Source organism: Arachis duranensis, chromosome 6 (assembly GCF_000817695.3).
Source record: "Arachis duranensis cultivar V14167 chromosome 6, aradu.V14167.gnm2.J7QH, whole genome shotgun sequence".
NCBI lineage: Eukaryota > Viridiplantae > Streptophyta > Magnoliopsida > Fabales > Fabaceae > Arachis > Arachis duranensis.
Window position 1 is genome coordinate 63,970,897 of NC_029777.3, and position 21,646 is coordinate 63,992,542.

Sequence of the window (21,646 nt, forward strand, 5' to 3'; positions counted from 1 at the left end):
GTGGATTTTCTGGAGTTACAGAACACCAATTGGCGCGCTCTCAATTGCGTTGGAAAGTAGACATCCTGGACTTTCCAGCAATATATAATAGTCCATACTTTGCATGAGATTTGATGGCCCAAACTGGCGTTCCAATTCAGCTCAAGACTGCCCGGCGTTAAATACCGGAACTGGCACAGAAGTGGGAGTTAAACGCCCAAACTGGCACAAAAGCTGGCGTTTAACTCAAAGAAAAGTCTCTACACATGAAAGCTTCAATGCTCAGCCCAAGCACACACCAAGTGGGCCCAGAAGTGGATTTTTATGTCATTTACTCATTTTTGTAAACCCTAAGCTACTAGTTCTCTATAAATAGGACCTTTTGCTATTGTATTTTCATCTTGGTTCTTCTGGTTCCCTCTCTGGGGCCGAAGCCAATGATCACCATTATCACTTATGTATTTTCAATGGTGGAGTTTCTACACACCATAGATTAAGGTGTGGAGCTCTGCTGTACCTCGAGTATTAATGCAATTACTATTGTTCTTCTATTTAATTCAGCTTATTCTTGTTCTAAGATATTCATTTGCACCCAAGAACATGATGAATGTGATGATTATGTGACGCTCATCATCATTCTCACTAATAAATGCATGCCTGATAACCACTTCCGTTCTACATGCAAACAAGGCTTGAATGTTTATCTCTTAGATTCCTTAATCAGAATCTTCGTGGTATAAGCTAGAATTGATGGCGGCATTCTTGAGAATCCGGAAAGTATAAACATTGTCTGTGGTATTCTGAGTAGGATTCAAGGATTGAATGACTGTGACGAGCTTCAAACTTGTGATTGTGGGGCGTTAGTGACAGACGCAAAAGAATCACTGGATTCTATTCCAACATGATCGAGAATCGACAGATGAATAGCCGTGCTGGGACGGAGCGCGTTGAACATTTTCACTGAGAGGATGGGACTGTAGCCACTGACAACGGTGATGCCCAACATACAGCTTGCCATGGAAAGGAGTAAGAAGGATTGGATGAAGACAGTAGGAAAGCAGAGTGACGGAAAGGACAAAGCATCTCCATACGCTTATCTGAAATTCTCACCAATGAATTGCATAAGTATCTCTATCTTTATTTTATATTTTATTCATCTTTTAATTATCAATCCTCCATAACCATTTGAATCCGCCTGACTGAGAGTTGCAAGATGACCATAGCTTGCTTCATACCAACAATCTCCGTGGGATCGACCCATACTCGCGTAAGGTTTATTACTTGGACGACCCAGTGCACTTGCTGGTTAGTTGTGCGAAGTTGTGATAAAGAGTTGAGATTGTAATTGAGCGTACCATTTTGATGGCGCCATTGATGATCCTACGATTTCTGTACGGCTAATCAACTGTCGGATTTCTTGTCTTGAATGAAAAATACCATGCACAGATATCGTATTGCTAATCAGTTGTTGGTTCTCGATCGTGTAGGAATAGGATTTACTATCCTTTTGCATCTGTCACTATGCCCTACAGTCGCGAGTTTGAAGCTCGTCACAGTCATCCGATCTCAGATCCTACTCGGAATACCACAGACAAGGTTTAGACTTTCCGGATCACAAGAATGCTGCCAAAGGATCCTAGCCTATACCACGAAGATTCTAATCTTAGATTCAGATGTCCCATTGTCAGAGGGGAGTCGATGTGGATCATTGATTAGAAACCCAAGAGATATACCTTCAAGCTTGTTTTCATGTAGAACGGAAGTGGTTGTCAATCACGCGTTCATGAGTGAGAATGGTGATGAGTGTCACATAATCATCACATTCATCATGTTCTTGTGTACAAATGAATATCTTAGAATAAGAATAAGCATGAATTGAATAGAAGAATAATAGTACTTTGCATTAATACTCGAGGAACAGCAGAGTTCCACACCTTAATCTTTGGTGTGTAGAAACTCCACTGTTGAAAATACATAAGTGATGATGGTCCAAGCATGGCCGAATGGCCAGCCCCCAATGTGATCAAGAGATCCAAAGATGATCAAAAGATCCCAGCATCCAAGATTTCTAATACAATAGTAAAAAGTTCTATTTATACTAATCTAGTTACTAGGGTTACAGAAACAAGTAAATGATGCAGAAATCCACTTTCGGCCCCACTTGGTATGTGCTTGCACTGAGCATTGAAGCTTTCATGTGTAGAGACTTTTCTTGGAGTAAACGCCAATTTGCAGCCTGTTTTGGGCGTTTAACTCTAGCTTCTAACCTGTTTCTGACGTTTAACGCCAGAATAGGGCAGGAAGTTGGCGTTTTAACGCCAGTTTGCATCGTCAAAACTCGAGCAAAGTATAGACTATTATATATTTCTGGAAAGCCCTAAATGTCTACTTTCCAACACAATTTAGAGTGCGCCATTTAGATTTATGTAACTCTAAAAAATTCATTTCGAGTGAAGGGAGGTCAGAATCCAACAACATCAGCAGTCCTTTTTCAGCCTCTGAATCAGATTTTTGCTCAGGTCCCTCTATTTCAGCCAGAAAATACCTGAAATCATAGAAAAACACACAAACTCATAGTAAAGTCCAGAATTGTGAATTTTGCTTAAAAACTAATAAAAATATACTAAAAAGTAGCTAGATCCTACTAAAAACTATCTAAAAATAATGCTAAAAAGCATATAAATTATCCGCTCATCAGTGAGCTCTCTTGTTTGCTCCATCCTTTTTTAGTGATGGGCTTGTCCTCTTCAATAAGGATGTCTTCCTCTATGACAATTCCAGCTAAATTGCATAGGTGACAAATGAGATGAGGGAAGGCTAACCTTGCTAAAGTGGAAGGTTTGTCAGCAATCTTGTATAGTTCTAGAGGTATGATCTCATGAACTTCCACTTCCTCTCCAATCATGATACTACGGATCATGATAGCCCGATCCACAGTTACTTCGAATCAGTTGCTAGTAGGAATGATGGAGCGTTGGATTAACTCCAACCATCCTCTAACCACAAGCTTAAGGTTAACCCTTCTTAGTTGAACCGGCTTGCCTTTGGAGTCTCTCTTCCATTGAGCTCCTTCTACACATATGTCCATGAGGACTTAGTCTAACCTTTGATCAAAGTTGACCCTTCTAGTGTAGGGGCGTGCATCTCCTTGCATCATTGGCAAGTTGGATGCCAACCTTATATTTTCTGGGCTAAAATCTAAGTATTTCCCCCGAACCATTGTAAGCCAATTCCTTGGGTTCGGGTTCATATTTTGATCATGGTTCTTGGTGATCCATGCATTAGCATAGAACTCTTGAACCATTAAGATTCTGACTTGTTGAATGGGCCTCTTCTTCGAATCTCATGTCGGATCAACGAATACTTATTCCTTTTGAGCATGAAAGGGACCTTTGAGATCACCTTGTTCTTGGCCATAACTTCATAGAAGTGGTCTTGATGGACCTTTGAGATGAATATCTCCATCTCCCATGACTCGAAGGTGGAAGCTTTTGCCTTTCCTTTCCTCTTTCTAGAGGTTTCTCCGGCCATAGGTGCCATAAATAATTATGGAAAAACAAAAAGCAACACTTTTTCGACACCAAACTTAAAAGGTATGCTCGTACTCGAGCAAAGGAAGAAAGAAGGACGAAGAAGAAGAAGAAATGGAGGAAAAGAAGGATGAATAAATGCTCGGCCTTTTAGGGGAAAAGTGGTATGTATGATGTGTGAAAATAAAGGATGGATGAGGGGTTTATATAGGAGTGGAGAGAGGGGTAGGTTCGTGTATTGGGGGTTGGATTTGGGAGGAAAAGTTTTTGAATTTTGAAAGGTGGGGTAGGTAGGGTTTTTGGGAAAGAGTGGGTGGATGTGAGCGTTGAAAAGGTGATGGGGAAGAGAGATAGAGGTGATTGGTAATGGGTTGGAATGTGTGAAGAAGAAAGAGAGTGAGTTGAGGTAGGTGGGGATCCTCTGGGGTCCACAAATCCTGAGGTGTCAAGGATTTCTCATTACTGCACCATTCTGGCATGTAAACGCCCTCTGAGTGCCAATCCTGGCGTTAAACGCCAGATTTTCTGCCCATTTCTGGCATTTAACGCCAGTTTTTCTTCCCTTTCTGGCGTTAAACGCCAACTTTTCTTCCCTTTCTGGCGTTGAACGCCAACTTGGTGCCCTTTTCTGGCGTTAAACGCGAGTCTGGTGCCCTTTTCTGGCGCTAAACGCCCAGAATAGTGCCAGACTGGGCGTTAAACGCCCATTCTGCTACCCTTACTGGCATTTAAATGCCAGTAAGCTCCTCCTCCAGAGTGTGCTGTTTTTAATGCTGTTTTGAGTTTGCTTTGATTTTTGCAGTTGTTTTTGTGACTCCTCATGATCATCAACCTAAAGAAAACATAACAATGGAAATTTAACATAGATAAATAAAAATTGGATTGCCTCCCAATAAGCGCTTCTTTAATGTCAATAGCTTGACAGTGAGCTCTCATGGAGCTTCACAGATATTCAGAGCATGGTTGGGGCCTCCCAACACCAAACTTAGAGTTTGAATGTGGGGGCTTTGGTTGACTCTGTATTGAGAGAAGCTTTTCATGCTTCTTCTCCATGTGTACAGAAGGAGATCCTTGAGCCTTAAACACAAGGTAGTCCTCATTCACTTGAAGGACCAACTCTCCTCTGTCAACATCAATCACAACTTTTGCTGTGGCTAAGAAGGGTCTGCCAAGGATGATGGATTCATCCTCATCCTTCCCAGTATCTAGGATTATGAAGTCAGCAGGGATGTAAAGGCCTTCAACCTTTACCAAGACATCCTCTACAAGTCCATAAGCCTGTTTCTTTGATTTGTCTGCCATCTCTAGTGAGATTCTTACAGCTTATACCTCAAAGATTCCCAGTTTTTCCATTACAGAGAGTGGCATGAGGTTTATGCCTGACCCCAGGTCACACAGAGCCTTCTCAAAGGTCATGGTGCCAATGGTGCAAGGTATTAAGAACCTTCCGGGATCCTCTTTCTTTTGAGGTATCTTCACCTGAGCCAATGCACTTAGTTCATTGATGAGCAAGGGAGATTCATCCTCCCAAGTCTCATTACCAAATAACTTGGCATTCAGCTTCATGATTGGTCCAAGGTACTTAGCAACTTGTTCTTTAGTAATGTCTTCATCTTCTTCAGAGGAAAAATACTCATCAGAGCTCATGAATGGCAGAAGTAGGTTCAATGGAATCTCTATGGTCTCTGTATGAGCCTCAGAATCCTTTGGTTCCTCAGGAGGTAACTCCTTTTCATTCAGAGGACATCTCATGAGGTTTTTCTCACTGGGAATCACGCCTTCCTCACTCTCTCTAGGCTCGGCCATATTGGTCATGGTTATGGCCTTGCACTCTCTCTTGGAATTTTCTTCTATATTGCTCTGGAGAGTGCTAGGAGGAGTTTCAGTAACCTTCTTACTCAGCTGATCCACTTGTGCCTCCATATTTCTAATAGAGGATCTTGTTTCATTCATGAAACTTAGTGTGGTCTTAGATAGATCAGAGAATATGTTTGCTAAGCTAGAGAGACTCTGCTAAGAATTCTCTGTCTGTTGCTGAGAAGATGATGGGAAAGGTTTGCTATTGCCAAACTTGTTTCTCCCACCATTATTATTATTGAAGCCTTGTTGAGGGTTCTGTTGATCCTTCCATTAGAAATTTGGGTGATTCCTCCATGAAGAATTGTAGGTGTTTCCATAGGGTTCTCCCATGTAATTCACCTCTTTCATTGCAGGATTCTCAAGGTCATAAGCTTCTCCTTCAGAGGAGGCTTCTTTAGCACTGCCAGATGCAACTTGCAACCCAGTCAAATTCTGAGAAACTATATTGACTTGTTGAGTCAATATTTTATTCTGAGCAAATATGGCATTTAGAGTATCAATCTCAAGAACTCCTTTCTTTTGAGTTATCCCATTGTTCACAGGATTTCTTTCAGAAGTGTACATGAACTGGTTATTTGCAACCATTTCAATGAGTTCCTGGGCTTCTGCAGGTGTTTTTTTCAGATGAATAGATTCACCTGCAGAATGGTCCAATGACATCTTGGATAACTCAGACAGACCATTATAGAAGATACCTATGATGCTCCATTTTGAAAGCATGTCAGAAGGACACCTTCTAATCAATTGCTTGTATCTTTCCCAAGCTTCATAGAGGGATTCACCTTCCTTTTGTTTAAAGGTTTGACCTTCCACTCTAAGCTTACTCATCTTTTAAGGTGGAAGGAATTTAGCTAAGAAGGCATTGACCAGCTTTTCCCAAGAGTTCAGGCTGTCTCTAGGTTGTGAGTTCAACCATATACTAGCTCTATCTCTTACAGCAAAAGGGAAAAGTATAAGTCTGTAGACCTCGGGATCAACTCTATTGGTCTTAACCGTGTCACAGATTTGCAAAAATTTAGCCAAGAACTGATGAGGATCTTCCAATGGAAGTCCATGAAACTTGGAATTCTGTTGCATCAGAGAAACTAATTGAGGCTTAAGCTCAAAGTTGTTTGCTCCAATGGCAGGAATAGAGATGCTTCTCCCATGGAAATCGGGAGTTGGTGCAGTAAAGTCACCAAGCACCTTCCTTACATTGTTGGCATTGTTGTTATTTTCGGCTACCATGTCTTCTTCTTTTTCGAAAATTTCTGTCAGGTCCTCTCCAGAGGTTGTGCTTTAACTTCTCTTAGCTCCCTCTTCAGAGTCCTTTCATTTTCAGGATCGGCGTCAACAAGAATGCCTTTATCTTTGTTCCAACTCATATGAAAGAGAAGAAAACAAAGAAAGTATGGAATCCTCTATGTCACAGTATAGAGATTCCTTGATGTGTCAGAGGAAAAGAAGAATAAAAGGATGAGGTAGAGAGAAAAATTCAAACTTATAGAGAGGGAGGGGGTCCGAATTATTAAGAGATGAGGAGTGTTAGTGATTAAATAGAAAGAGATGAGAGAGGGAGTTTTTGAAAATTTTTAAATAAAATAAAATTAGAGTTTAAAACATTTAGTTAATTAGAAAGATTTTTGAAAAAGTTGTTAATGGTTTTCGAAAATTAGAGAGATAAGTAGTTAGGTGGTTTTGAAAAAGATATGATTTAAAAAGATATGATTGAAAAAATATGATTGAAAAAGATTTGTTTTTTAAAATTGATGACTTGACTAACAAGAAATTAAAAGATATGATTCTAAAATTCAAATATTGAACCTTTCTTAACAAGAAAGTAACAAACTTGAAATTTTTGAATCACAACATTAATTGTTAGCAAGGATTTCAAAAATATTAAAAGAAAAATAAAAAAGATTTGATTTTGAAAAAGATATGATTGATATGAGATGATATGAAAAAGATAAGATTTTGAAAAATTAGTTTTAAAATTTGAAAAGTTGAAAAAGATTTGGATTGAAAACAAAATTTCCTCCATGGTGTTATCCTTGCGTTAAATGCCCAGAATGGTATCCATTCTGGCGTTTAACGCCCACTTGGCTACCTCCTTGGGCGTTAAATGCCCAGCCAGGTACCCTGGCTGGCGTTTAAACGCCAGAAATCCTTCCTTACTAGGCATTTTGAACGCCCATCTTTTTCTCTGTTATTCCTCTGCTGTATGTTCTGAATCTTCAATTCTCTGTATTATTGACTTGAAAAGACATAATTTTGAATTTTTTTTTTGAAAAAAAATTATGAGAGGGAAAAATAACAGAATGAAATTAAACATGAAAAACTAATATCAAAACAAGGAATGTATGCAAGAACACTTTGAATGTCAAGATGAACATCAAGAACATATTTTTTTGAAAAAATTTTTTAAGAAAAGAAAGACATGCAAGACACCAAAATTAAAAATTGACACTAGACTCAAACAAGAAACACAAAATTTTTGGTTTTTATGATTTTATTAATTTTTTTGTTTTTTTTCGAAAATTATTTTGAAAAAGAAAATAAGAAACTCAAAATTTTTAATAAGAATTCCAGGAGTCATGCAATGTTAGTCTAAAGCTCCAGTCTAAAAAAGATTAGACATGGCCAGCCAAGCTTTAGCAAGACATTACATACAACAGCCGAATTGATGGGAATCAACTAGCTCCTGTGATGATAAAAGCATCATCTGAAACTCTAGAATTCGTTCTTAAAAATTATGAAGAACAAATTAAAAAGAAAATTACCTAATCTAAGCAACAAGATGAACCGTCAGTTGTCCAAACTTGAACAATTCCCGGCAATGGCGCCAAAAACTTGGTACACAAAATCGTGATACACAACTTCGTGCAGCTGACCAGCAAGTGCACTGAGTCGTCCAAGTAATACCTTATGTGAGTAAGGGTCGATCCTACGGAGATTGTCGGCTTGAAGCAAGCTATGGTCATCTTGTAAATCTTAGTCAGGCGGATTCAAATGGTTAGGGGGTTTTGATAATTAAAAGAACGAAATAGAACATAAAATAGGATAGAAATACTTATGCAATTTATTGGTGAGAATTTCAGATAAGCATATGAAGATGCTTTGTTCCCTCTGAGCCTCTGCTTTCCTATTGCCTTCATCCAATCATTCATACTGCTTTCCATGGCAAGCTGTATGTAGGTAGATCACCATTGTCAATGGCTACCATCCATCCTCTCAGTGAAAATGGTCCTCTACGGTTTCCCACATGGCTAATCAGCTGTCGGTTCTCGATCGTGTCGGAATAAGATCCATTGATCTCTTTGCGCACTGTCACTGCGCCCCACAGTCGCGAGTTTGAAGCTCATCACAGTCATCCCATCCCAGATCCTACTCGGAATACCACAGACAAGGTTTAGACTTTTCGGATCTCAAGAATACTGCCCATTTGATTCTAGCTTATACCACGAAGACTCTGATTGCACGGAATGGAAGCTCTGTTGTAAGGAGAGGCAACCATATGTCATGAACTAGGAGGCCAAGAGATATGCATTCATGCTTGTTTTCAAGTAGAACGGAAGTGGTTGTCAGGTACGCGTTCATAAGTGAGAATGGTGATGTGTGTCACTTGATCATCACATTCATCAAGTTGAGATGCGAATGGATATATTAGAATAAAAATAAGGTTGAATTGAATAGAAAACAGTAGTAATTGCATTAATTCATGAGGAACAGCAGAGCTCCACACCTTAATCTATAGTGTGTAGAAACTCCACCGTTGAAAATACATAAGAACAAGGTCTAGACATGGCCGAATGGCCATGCCTCCCAAATAACATGCAACAATTGAAAAAAGGTTCAAAGATCTGATCCCAAGATCAAAGATGATCAAAAGATCACAGATGATCCAAAAGATGAAAATACAATAGTAAAAGGTCCTATTTATAGAGAACTAGTAACCTAGGGTTTACAGAAATAAGTAAATGATGCAGAAATCCACTTCCGGGGCCCACTTGGTGTGTGCTTAGGCTGAGCATTGAAGCTTTTACGTGCATAGGCTTCTCTTGGAGTTAAACACCAGCTTTGGTGCCAGTTTGGGCGTTTAACTCCAATTCTGGTGCCAGTTTGGGCGTTTTATGCCAGAATTTTTATGCTGACTTAGAACGCCAGTTTGGGCCATCAAATCTCGGGTAAAGTATAGACTATTATATATTGTTGGAAAGCCCAAGATGTCTACTTTCCAACTCAATTAAAAGCGCGCCAATTGGGCTTCTGTAGCTCCAGAAAATCCATTTCGAGTGCAGGGAAGTCAGAATCCAATAGCATCTGTAGTCCTTTTTTAGCCTCTGAATCGGATTTTTGCTTAGGTCCCTCAATTTCAGCCAGAAAATACCTAAAATCACAGAAAAATACACAAACTCATAGTAAAGTCTAGAAATGTGATTTTTTCATAAAAACTAATAATTATATACTAAAAACTAACTAAATCATACTAAAAACTACCTAAAAATAATGCCAAAAAGCGTATAAATTATACGCTCATCAACGACCTGCATCTGAGAAACAACAGCAACATATGGTTTGAGAACTAGAGGTTCTCAGTATGGTAACAGTGTCCAGTATATAAGATGTAAGGTTCTGGGACGCCAAAAGAAATCCTAGAACTTCACATCGATACAGATATCCAAGCTTAAAACAAATAATTAACTTAAACCGTAAATAGGGCATTCTAACTTAAGGGATTTCTAACTAACATAGCACCGCTATCCCATGGCCTTTGTCAGCTTAACCTCCATGCAATTCCATCGCCAGCGCCTACCGAACCTCATCAATCCCAGCAGAAAACACAAGTAATGCAGACAACTAAGCACAAGTAATATACATATACAGTAAGTAAACAAATAGCAAGTAGACATGTGATTCATTTAGGCATAACTAAAGTTAAGCAAAGCAAACAAGCATAGAGAAGATGCATATGATGAATGCCTATCCTATTGGCTTGTGATATCACTTGTCGGTCTATAAATGTCAACCCGACACATCCTCCCAGATGTAGCCTTCTTGCCACGCCAGGGATATAGGCTCTGCACACTCATGCAACAGAAAAATCTACCACGCCATGGATATAAGCCCTGCACACGATTGTAGTAGAGAAGGAAACAACAACTGTCTCACCATAATTCATTCCAAGGATATAGTGCCTGGCACACTCTTGCAGCAGAAAAACTGCCACGCCATGGATATAGGCCTAGCACACTCTTGCAACAGAAAAACTACCACGCCAGGGATATAGGCCCTGCACACTCTCATATAATCCAATAATTTATCATTCCTTTCCAAGTTCTCAATCATCATAACCATCACCAGTTTCTAATTTCTCAAATTCATCATAAGCATTCCCATTTCACAACTCAACATTCACCAATTCAAGCTAGAAATTACACAAACCTTCCAAAACCTATATCATCGACTCTAAACTCAACTAAGATACCCCTTTTTATTCACTTATTATTTTCTCCCTTAATTCAAAGCCTAAAATACTAGCAAAAGTGTTTTAAATAAGTATTACGAAAGTTTGCAAGCTTGCCAAAAAGGTAAAACAGTTAAAAACAAGGTTTTAGGTGAAAAACAGGGCTTGTCCGTACACACGAACCAGAAGGATTTCTCAATTTGTGCGTATGCACAACTTGAAACACCCACTCTGTTCCGTGCATACGCACAGAGGTGTACGCGGGCACATATGACAGATTTTCAAATTTTTTACAACATCATAGAATTCAGATTTTTGACACCAACTTCTAACGATCATATATTTCTCTACAAAATTTTGATTTTTACAAAATCTATACCATTTTAAAGCTCTTTAAATTATCTTTAATTTGATGTAAAATTCAATCAATTTCAAAAACTGTAGCTCAAGATATGATCCACCAAAGTTGGCCCAAATCCTCAAATTTACCAAATCCTCAACCCTAAACCAAGAGTTCATTACCCAAAATAGCATTCAAGCCATTCCACACATATCCACACACTTTCATTTATCTCAACAACATATCACCTCCCTACACCATCCAAGTATTCTACAATATAGCATCAAAACCCATAATCATCATCAACCAACAATAACATCAACAACCAATACAAATCCTCATCAACATCAATAATCATCACCAAATAATATCTAACATTAACCAGATCCATCATAATCTTTATTCCTCAAATTTATCCTTATAAAACTCACATCATTCACCAATTGTCATCAACATCAATATTTATACTTCTCATCCATTAACCTCAACATTAGCAATCATTATCAACATTCATATTACCACAATCATCATAAACACTCATCAACATCAACCAACATCATAATATATCATTAACACCAATAATCCTCATACCCCTTATCAACATCAGAATCATCATCAATTATCATTAATTCAATTCTATCCTAAAGGGTCCACTAGCCTAAGTGTCTAGAAATATTAGATATTACATAAAGAAAATTGAAATCATACCTTGGCCGATTTCCAAAATTCACCAAACACCAAACGAAGCCACCAAGCTTGATCCAAAAGCCTCAAACCAACTCCAACAAACACCAAAATTTAATCTAACATCATACAACATACCAACATCAAACCTAGGGTTCACAAAAATAACTAAACACAAGAATTTAATGAGACATTACCTTATCCAACGAGATTAGGAGCAAAACCCAACAATATTCCAATGCTAGATCACCCCTAAACAAAAAAATCACAAAATCTACTCAAAAACCAAATGTAAAAATGCGAAATTACTTAGAACAGAAAAATGGAGTAGGAGATGCGAGTTTCTATCAAAAAGGCTTAGTTAGAAATGACAGGCTCGGAAAGAGCGATGCATAGCCGGAAACGGCTCATCAATCGGAGCTCCGTAGTTCAAGTTATAAGCGAATCAAGATGAATGTGAATAGTAAACCCTTCCTCTCTTCTCTCAACTCAACAGTGCCCCTTTTCTTATTTGTGGGTGGAAATGAGCTGAATTGGCTTTTAAGTGAGGTATATATATGTTGAGTTTTGGCTCAACTTGGGTCCGGTCTAACCTGTTAGTGTTTTAGGTCCGTTTGGTCCACTTTGGGCCAAAACCTTAAAGATTAGTGCCTGGTTTTCAATTCTAAATTATTTTTGTCCTTTCAAAATAATAAATTCAATTTTTAAAATCTTATTTTTCTCAATACGCGGTTCCGGTCAGACTAGAGCCTGTACTACTGGCTTAAGTGCCGGTACGCATTTTTACAAAAATTCTCTGTAAAAGATATATTTTTCCACTTAGAAATATTCATTGAATTCAAATGTCACCTTTATATTTTTAAAAGAATACTTCTATATTGTTGAACCTATTTTGGATAATTAAATTATTATTTTATTAAAACGTTTATTTTGGTTCTTACATGGTGTGATGAATTTTCTCCACCACTTTACTATTGGACATATCTTCTCCAAAGACTCTCATCTTATCAATAAAATTTATAACATGAATAAATTATTGCTCAATAGTTTTTAAGATAAACATCTCGTACCTTTTATATTTTTTTGAAAAGACTGTACTTTGTCTTTTGGGCCTTATCTACACTTTTGTATGACAATTTCAATGTGTTCCAAGTTTCTTTTACATTTTTGGCATTTGTTATTTTGTCAAATATTATATAATTTACACTTTGATAAATTTAAGATAAAGTCAATTGATCTTTCTTATATTTAGTAGCATTAGCTCCTTGCAAATCAAGTTCAATGAAGTTTCATATATTTTGAGTCTTCAAATGAGTAGATATTAAAATTTTTTATAATCAAATTTTTCATCTAATTTAAGACTGGACCACAAAACATTAAAAATATTTGTCATACTAACTCTGTAAAGAAACAATTCTATAAGAACTCTTCTATATCTCATAACCTCACAAACACTTGCCATTGGATTAAACTAGCTATAATATTAAATATAAGTACAAATTTCATATTTAACCAACTCTAGGATCATTCATTTATGTAAATAACACTATTAATTTTGTTTTTCTCAAACTCACTAACAACATGCTCAAAAAAAATTAACAACTTAATATATTTTCATGCAAGAGAACCACTTATTTATACAATTAATAAACTAACATTAATCATTGGCGACAGAAACATATGGAATTACTAACTTGAATTAACACTTGGTTGATGGCATCTTCTTCGTGTCTTCATAACCTTGTGACTTGGTGAAAGCAATATGCCATGGCTAGTTAATAACTGACTTTTAAAATTATGCAACTATATAGGAATATTTCTTAACAAAAGCCAACATCTTTGTCTACTTGGAATTTCTTTAAACTTCCGATATCTTTTGGTAAAGGGTGAAAAGTTTGCAAGTTGATTTAATAATTATTACCAACACATTTATATATGTATCTTATTTGGACGACTCTGTTTTAATTCCAAGGAATGAGGCTGAGAGATCTTGGGACTTTGGTAAGAGTTTGAGTCTTACCACATGATCCGGTTGTTTTAGCTATGTCTATAAATTAGAATTTAAATACAATAACAAATGTATTTATTTTCAGTTAAAGAGAATTTCGCTAATAATAACCCACTCATAAATAAATTAAAATAGTTATTGAAAGATCAGACAAATTTTTTAGCTTCTCTGAAGAGGATAACATTCTATAAATACTAAATTTTAATTACGTAAACTACTCACTCTGAGTAATATTATGTCATTTTTTACTCTTATTAACTTCGGTGTTAGAGTATCTTTGTAGGTGTCCATCATTATCTTTTTTTTTTCTTGAAGCCAGCATACACCTCTTCACTTCAGACAGAAGAGAACTCAATCCCTAAATAAGACGAACTATACCTCTACAAAACTTACCACACAGGAACACCATTGATAATGATGATGAAATAATTAAGGCTTTGGCAAATACAAGTATCATGGCTTTACCACCGACGATACACAGCGTATTTTTGGTAGTGTAATTTGAATCTATAAAGATCATGGAGCATCTCATTTTGTTCTCTGAGTGTTATGAGTGTTATTAGTATAAGGGGTCATTTGGAAAATTTTAAAAGTTATTTTTTTATTTTTTGACTTATGAAAAATAGTAATATTAATATCTGGTGCAATTTTTAAAACCAAAGTATAACTTTTTAAGAAGCTATTTAAGTGTTTATAGAAAAGTTTAAAAAAATGTCTTTTCTCGTAATAAAAATTTTTTTATTTTTTTTAAAATAAGCATTTTTATTAGAACTAAAAAAAATACAAAATAATTTTTTTATAATTTACTTTTAATATAAATATCTACACAACTAGAAAATGGATTAATACAGACAGATTTACAGACAGATTTAGTCTTTATTACAAACGAATTTTCAGTTACAGATGAAATTACCGACAGATTTTGTCCTTCTGTAAAAGTCTCGTCGGAAATTATTTACCGACGAATTTTTTTCGTCGAAAAATTATCGATGGATTTTTACCAGTTACCGACGAATTTTTCCTCTGTAAATTCTCCATCCATTTCCCGACGACAATGAACTTTTCGACGGATTTTTTGTCTGTAATTACAGACGGATTTTTCGACGGATTTTTCTTCTGTAATTACAGATGGATTTTTCAACAGATTTTTTGTCTGTAATTTAAACCTTGAAAAATCATCCCACACTCTGAATACAGACAGAAAATTCGTCTATAAATCTGTCAGTAAGGTAAAATAGAATGTTTTTTAAATTTTTCCATTGTAAAATAAATACTTTAGATTTGTTTTCTAAATTTATTCCATCAAACACTCTGTAAATTGAAAAAAAGAAAGCAAAAAATCACATAAATAAACATAATATTCATTACATAATACCTATAAAATTAGTTGTTATTTTTCAACACCATTAGCCAATATTTCACTGTCTCAATAAAAAGATGCTCCAAAAAAATAAGATGACCATCCCAATAAACAAGTTCCTCATTATAGTTACATTCCTATGAATGTAATCATATCATTAAATTAATCCCTAAAGTGCTACTTCAGGATGCTAAAATTCAACTCCACTCCACAATTAGGAGGGGGTTCTTATCAGAGTTTTCAACAGATCAAACAAGTTACAAATCAAAAGTTAATTTTCCTCATTCAAGCATGATGCTATTGTTGTGACTTGTGAGAGGAGTCACTCCTGCAGTTGCACTTTATTTATTCAGTTTACTTGTTGTTGGTGGCCTCAGATAGGGTAAGCAGCGTAGGCAGCAGCATATATGCTTGGATCATGAGGAGGAGGCAATGCATATCCATAACCATCATAAACAGGGGCTCCGTAATAAGTGCCACTCTAGTGGTTGCCACCAAAGTTCATTCTAAACTGTTCTCCAAAGAAATACCCGTTGAGAATCATCACAAATGCAATTTAAAGGCATACAACATGAAGAAAATTTAGTCAGTACTATTCTATCACTAATGTTCTAGTAACATTTTTAAAAATGAATTCAGAAAACTTCAAATTTGTTGATATAAGCAGCCAAGGACCAAAAAGGTTCACATCCCTTAAGTTAGGTGCAATAAATGGTATCTCTAAATGGATAATCATAAAAAATACTTGTTCTTACAGACTAAGGCCACATTTGGAGATTGTCTCCAGGATAGAAATACGGGAGACAAAACCTGTCTCGAGAAAGATATAGGTAGAGAGGCAGACAAAATGTCTGTCTTAGAACAACTTTTTTTCTGCCCCTATTTTTTTAGTGTCTTTATATTTTGCATCTTCTACCTTTTTTGCATCTTCCACTTATAATGAAATACAGAAAAATGAAGCTAAGCAAGAAGAAGAAAACTTGGGTTGCCGGCTCTTTTTCTTTGATGGAGGCTGTGTAGAAGTGTTAAATGATGTTGGTGGTGGAATCATGAAAGTTCCAATTCTAGTTCTTGTACCTGAGGAAACATTGTTATTAAAATGCTTGATAGTTAAAGAAGTCATGTACAGTAAAAAAGTTGTATTATATTAAAATTTAATTCTTAATATTCTTTAAACAAAAAAATGAACTAATTATTGAATTAAATTGGTTTAAAATAATCATATAGTATTGAATCTAATATAAAGAATAAAGTATACAAATTATCACGTTGACATCATTATTATATATAAGAAACAAATGAAGCTAAGCCAAATAGCTAATTAGATAGCAGGTTGCCTTGAGTTCTTTTCTTAATATCTTGCCAATTGAAGATTTTGGAATTGCGTCAATGAAAATTACTTTATATAGCCTCTTGTAAAATACTACCTGTTCACAACAATTAAATTAAAAAATGTCATGCATTGTCTTATTAATTAATTATCTTCTTATCAAATACAATTAAATTAATCAAGTATAAATCATTTACCTGTTTAGCTATAAAGTCCTTGACAGCATCTTCAGTAATAGGATCATTTGATGACCTCACCACAAAAGCAACTGGAACTTCACCAGCTACATCATCTTTTTGCCTACATATGCATGTGTGTGCAACAACCATTTAATTACTTATTATTACTCAATAATTATTATTAGCTAATAACTAGCTTAATTAATTTCAAAGATACATATAAGGTAAATTTTACTATGTAGAAGAGGATCTCATTCTATATGTGTAAAAATATGGTGTATGATATAACTGTGACAAATGTCCTACTAAAAAACAAAATCTATCTTTATTCAGTCTATCTCCAAACTTGGTACAGTATAGTTTCATGTGATGAAACTATAAACAACTATGATAATATGAGGTTTAGTAATAATTATGTTAGCATAAAATTATGGGCTTGTAAATTAAGCCTTTTTAATTTTTTGGACAAAAAGGTGAATTTATATTTTATAATAAAGATATACGTAGATACAATAAAAGTCTAAGCATACTGACTCTCACAGATTATTTTTTTTTTCCTTTTTTTTCCTTAAATCTCTCTGTAATATATATAGGACCATAAAATTCGAGAAACAAAATCTCTCTCTTCATGGTTAATTTAATCAATTAATTAACATATATATATTTATTTAAATATTATCTATATAATAAAAAATAATTATTTAAGATAATAAATTTTTTAAACTTAATAAATTGTAAACAAAATTTGTGATAGATATATATAACAAAATATTTTAGGAACAAAATTATTACACCAAAGTAATTTTTATTTTGGTATATATATAATAGATTCTTTATCTACCTTTTCAAACAAAAAAAAAATATCTCAAAAAGTAAAAAAAAAAATAAGAATTCCTAATTCATTTTCATTATTTTTTTCATTCTAATATAAAATTACATGAAATGTTTTCTTCTTCTCAATGACATACAACTATAAAAATTGTAGCGTAAATTATAATATGATCTATTATGTCTTAACTTTAATTTACAAATAATTTACTTACTAAATTTTTAAAATAATAAACAATTTCACTGAGTTATCAAATACTCTTGTATAATGTATTTTTTATATTTATGTTTTTTATAATTTAATTTTAATCTAATAAAATTTAAAAATAGAAAAAAGTATTTTAGAGAGACTAAAATGGCATAAATAAATATCCAAGAAGTAAACTTTCTAAAAACATTAGCAACTTTTACAGTAAAACCATTCTTTTGTCTTTAAAAAAGAAATTAACTTATAAGCCCATAGGCCCACAATTATGTTAACATATTACTACTAATAATATATTTGTTTATCAACCTCATCACGTGATACTATAGTATCCCTATGCAGATAGACTAAGTCAAGACAGATTCTGTCCCTTTAGTGGGACACTTGTCGCATAGTTATAGCATACACTGCATTTCTATACATGTAGAAAAATAATTCTTTCTACACCAAAAAATTCACCAAGAATTATATATGTATACTTACAGAACAACAGCTGCATCTTCAATGGAAGGGTGGCTCATGAGAATTCCTTCAAGTTTTGCCGGAGCCAATGCATCAATAAAAGATGCTAGAAAAAAAATATACATAAGCATATTATTTGTGCTACTCTATTCAATGGTAGAATGGTTCAAGTTAGATGACTTCATGAATCTTTTCTTAAATTAACAATAGATGCAAAAATCAGTCCACAATCAAGATAAAGAGACTCAAAATATAAGTTTTGCTTTCATGTTATCTGACTCTAGAGAAGGGTCAGTATGAATGTGTCGTAGGTAAGGTTAGTTTGAATTTGGCAAGAAGCTGATTTTACAGCCAAAACTTCGAATGTTAACTACTAACCTTTGCACCATGGCTCCAAATTTAAAAGTTTTGGTAGTATTGCAAGTCTGTCTCATCTAAAAATAATCTTAGACCTTATAAAGCAGAAAAAGCCATGAACATACCTGATTTAGTTTTTCCTTTGTAAGAACCTTCTATAAGTCTTCCCTTATCTCCACAAGACCCTCCTGTACCAAAATCAAATATCATCACAAGCAAATCAATCAGTTAAGAAAACTTCATGAACACTTTTATATGCATGCATAATGAAAGCACAAGACGGATCAAATCCCATTAAAAATATATCACAAGAATATATTTGCTTTCAATGTCATATGCTAAGGAGTAATGTACATTACATTGCACTAGAGGTCCATATTTCCCTGCTTTAAAATATTAAAAACAAAATTAACAAATCAAATAAAAATAAATCCTTCAAAATAATAATAATAATAATAAAGAAAAAATATGCATCAACAGGTTCAAAAATGTCTTTTAAGTCCAAATTATACATTAGAAATGCACCGCAGCTTCAGCAATTGTTTGACCGAAAAACATGGTCTCTGCTTGAAGGTCCTTGATTATGACTTCCAGAGAATCAAGTTGTGACTCTAATCCCATCCCTCTCTGTTTCAATATCTCAGCGGTCTGTTTGAAAGTTTTCTCTACATAATATCCTTCTCTCAAAAAAACCTACGAATCAAAATAAAACAAAACAAAACCACTTCTCAAACATGGAAAGCAAAAATATAGGAATTGAAAAAGGCAACAACAAAACCTACCTGAATAAAATACAAGGCACCATTTATTGAAATATAAACTATATGACACATAAAATAAGTATCAAATACAATACTTTGAACAGTTAGAATCTGTAATATAAGTTACAAATAATTCAGGTTCTTGAGGCCTCCCAAAGAATTCGGTATCTCACCACTAAAATTGTTATTGGAGAGATCAAGTGTCTGAAGCTTTTCTATGCTTCCAATTGCTGTAGCAATCTGATCGGAAATTGCATTGTTCTGAAGCAACCTGTACCAATTAAGCATCACTGTAACTGCATCTACTTTGAGTGAATATAAGTTTATAATAAATCAATGCACCAAAGAATTTGAAAATAAAGATTCATTCAATCAATAAGAGCAAAGGCAACTGATTCAGAACTGAACCAACATCCAAAGCAAGAACTACACAAGAGACTTAAACAAAATTCCGAACAACTTACATAGATTGTAAGTTAGTAAGGTTTCCAACCCAAGGAGATAGAGTACCAGACAAGTTCTGACTAGGCATTCCCTTTATATGAAAATAAAAGATCTTTAGAAGAAAGAAAAAATAATTCAAACTACTCAAATTTGTTTGGTTCATTTTCCTATATAAATATCTTGAAACTTGTTTGCTACTTTCATAAAACACTTCAAAATCTAAACTTACAATACTGAAACAGAGCCATCAAGGTTACAAGTAATCATCCTCCAACTGCAAGGATCAATAGAATTACTATCCCAATTCTCCAGGACATTGTGAGGATCATTCAATTCATTCTTTATCGCCATCAAAGTTAGAACTGTTCAGTGAAGAAACAGAAAGAAGGGTAAGAACTAAAACCTCCCATCAATTGATTCACTTGAGATTATGCCACTATGTAACAGGTAATTAGGAAGTACTTAAGAGTTAAGATTCTCAAGGCGAAAAAGAAAAGGAAATAACAAGTCACAGAATAGCATCATCATCAATCTTTCAGCTATCATTCCTAGTAATTTTCAGCATAATTAACTTGACCAAAGATCAAAATGAAAAAGGGAAGCAGGGATAAAAATTAAAGAAAGGTTAACCTTCATAATTTATGCCAGAAGAAGAAAGAACAGCAGCAAAAATCTCTATCATCAACAGAAGAAGTGAACATAATAACTATGAAACCAATCTGCTTTGTTCCATGCTGTATTCTCAATTCAGTAACAATGTTTTCCTCCACACAAAAAAAAAAACACACACGATTACAATTTTTTTAACTTTATGGACTTATTTGAAAATTGGTTACTATCCAAACTGAATATTATTCTATCGTATATATGCAGGAGGATTTAAGTAGAGACAAGCTTGCCTTGGTTAGCTTTATCATCAGTAAAAAAATTTGCGCTTTCTTCTGATGGCTTTATCATCAATAGAAAAACTGCAGGTGATTCATTAGTAAGACATATGGAATAGAAGAATTGCAGCTAACAGAGCTCTAAGCAGATCACTAAGTTCAACCCTTGTAAAGCATAATTCTTAATTGTATTGTTTTAGAAGGATCACTAACACACTGCAGAGAGAAGCAGCAGCAAAAGAAAAAAGATAGTGCAGTGAAAGGAAACACCAAAAATTGAAAAACCATGAGAAAAAAAGTTTCAACAACAAATTTTAAATCAAACTAATTACTAAAATAAAAAAAACAAATCTAACTAAAACTAATCCAATCAAAACCTAAAAATTCACTAATCAGAAAATAAATCTAACTAAACTAATTACTAAAATCAAACTAACTAAACAAAATTTAATTGAACTTAACAGAAATGAAAAGAATTTTGAAACCAAAACCTGGAAGCATTGATTAGAGGAGATGATGGCTGCGGCGCTGAGAATATATGCGAACCAAAACTGATTGGGGATAAAGGAGAGAGAGGCGCGGTGGTGGGGACAGACGCTGCTACAGGTGGCGCTGGGGTGCTGGAACTCACCTGAGACGAAGAGAACAAGAGCTTGAGCTTGATTTGTTCTGCGAACGAGAAAGAACGAGAGAGACAGGGGCTGTGTTCTACTGGTTCAGTGTTTAAAAGAGAGGAGAAGAAGGAGAAGGTAGCTGTGGTGGTTAGGGTGGCGGCGGTGGCGCCGTGAGTGAGGAAAGAAGAAGAAGAAGTTTGTGCGACGGAGAAGCTCGTTGAAGGAGAGTGGAATAACTCGTTTGATCTGTGATTTTATGTGTGTGAAAGGAGCTCGATAGGACGGGGTGAAGTTAGGTTTAAATTAAAATTTTCAGATGAAAAATTTTAAATTACAGATGAATTTTCTGTCTGTAATAATTTAATAAAACGCAGCATT

At 34.9% G+C, this 21,646-nt stretch overlaps 2 protein-coding genes across 2 annotated transcripts; both read right to left on the reverse strand.

Moving 5' to 3' along the window:
* Window positions 1-15,577: 15,577 nt before the first annotated feature.
* On the reverse strand, window positions 15,578-18,478 carry LOC110272335 (4-coumarate--CoA ligase 2-like). Its single transcript, XM_052263045.1, has 4 exons — window positions 18,230-18,478; window positions 16,732-16,834; window positions 16,542-16,631; window positions 15,578-15,685 (listed from the first exon to the last, which is right to left on the reverse strand). The coding sequence occupies exons 1-4, from the start codon at window positions 18,337-18,339 to the stop codon at window positions 15,578-15,580; spliced, it is 411 nt and encodes a 136-aa protein (XP_052119005.1). The 5' UTR covers window positions 18,340-18,478.
* Window positions 18,479-19,078: 600 nt separating this feature from the next.
* LOC107493932 (protein NSP-INTERACTING KINASE 3-like) lies at window positions 19,079-20,128 on the reverse strand. The gene is made up of 4 exons (XM_052263046.1): window positions 20,000-20,128; window positions 19,454-19,597; window positions 19,361-19,385; window positions 19,079-19,258 (listed from the first exon to the last, which is right to left on the reverse strand). Exons 1-4 carry the CDS (start codon window positions 20,119-20,121, stop codon window positions 19,079-19,081), a joined length of 471 nt encoding a protein of 156 aa, XP_052119006.1. The 5' UTR covers window positions 20,122-20,128.
* Window positions 20,129-21,646: the final 1,518 nt, after the last annotated feature.

Coding starts and splice junctions, on each gene's coding strand:
- LOC110272335 (XM_052263045.1), bottom strand. CDS start 18,339: ATGCTTATGTATATTTTTTTTCTAGCATCTTTTATTGATGCATTGGCT. Junction 16,632..16,731: donor AGGACTTTATAGCTAAACAG/GTAAATGATTTA, acceptor TGTTGTGAACAG/GTAGTATTTTACAAGAGGCT. Junction 15,686..16,541: donor TATTAAGAAAAGAACTCAAG/GCAACCTGCTAT, acceptor GGCAACCACTAG/AGTGGCACTTATTACGGAGC.
- LOC107493932 (XM_052263046.1), bottom strand. CDS start 20,121: ATGGCGATAAAGAATGAATTGAATGATCCTCACAATGTCCTGGAGAAT. Junction 19,598..19,999: donor GATGGCTCTGTTTCAGTATT/GTAAGTTTAGAT, acceptor TAATTGGTACAG/GTTGCTTCAGAACAATGCAA. Junction 19,259..19,360: donor ATTTCAATAAATGGTGCCTT/GTATTTTATTCA, acceptor TTTGATTCGTAG/GTTTTTTTGAGAGAAGGATA.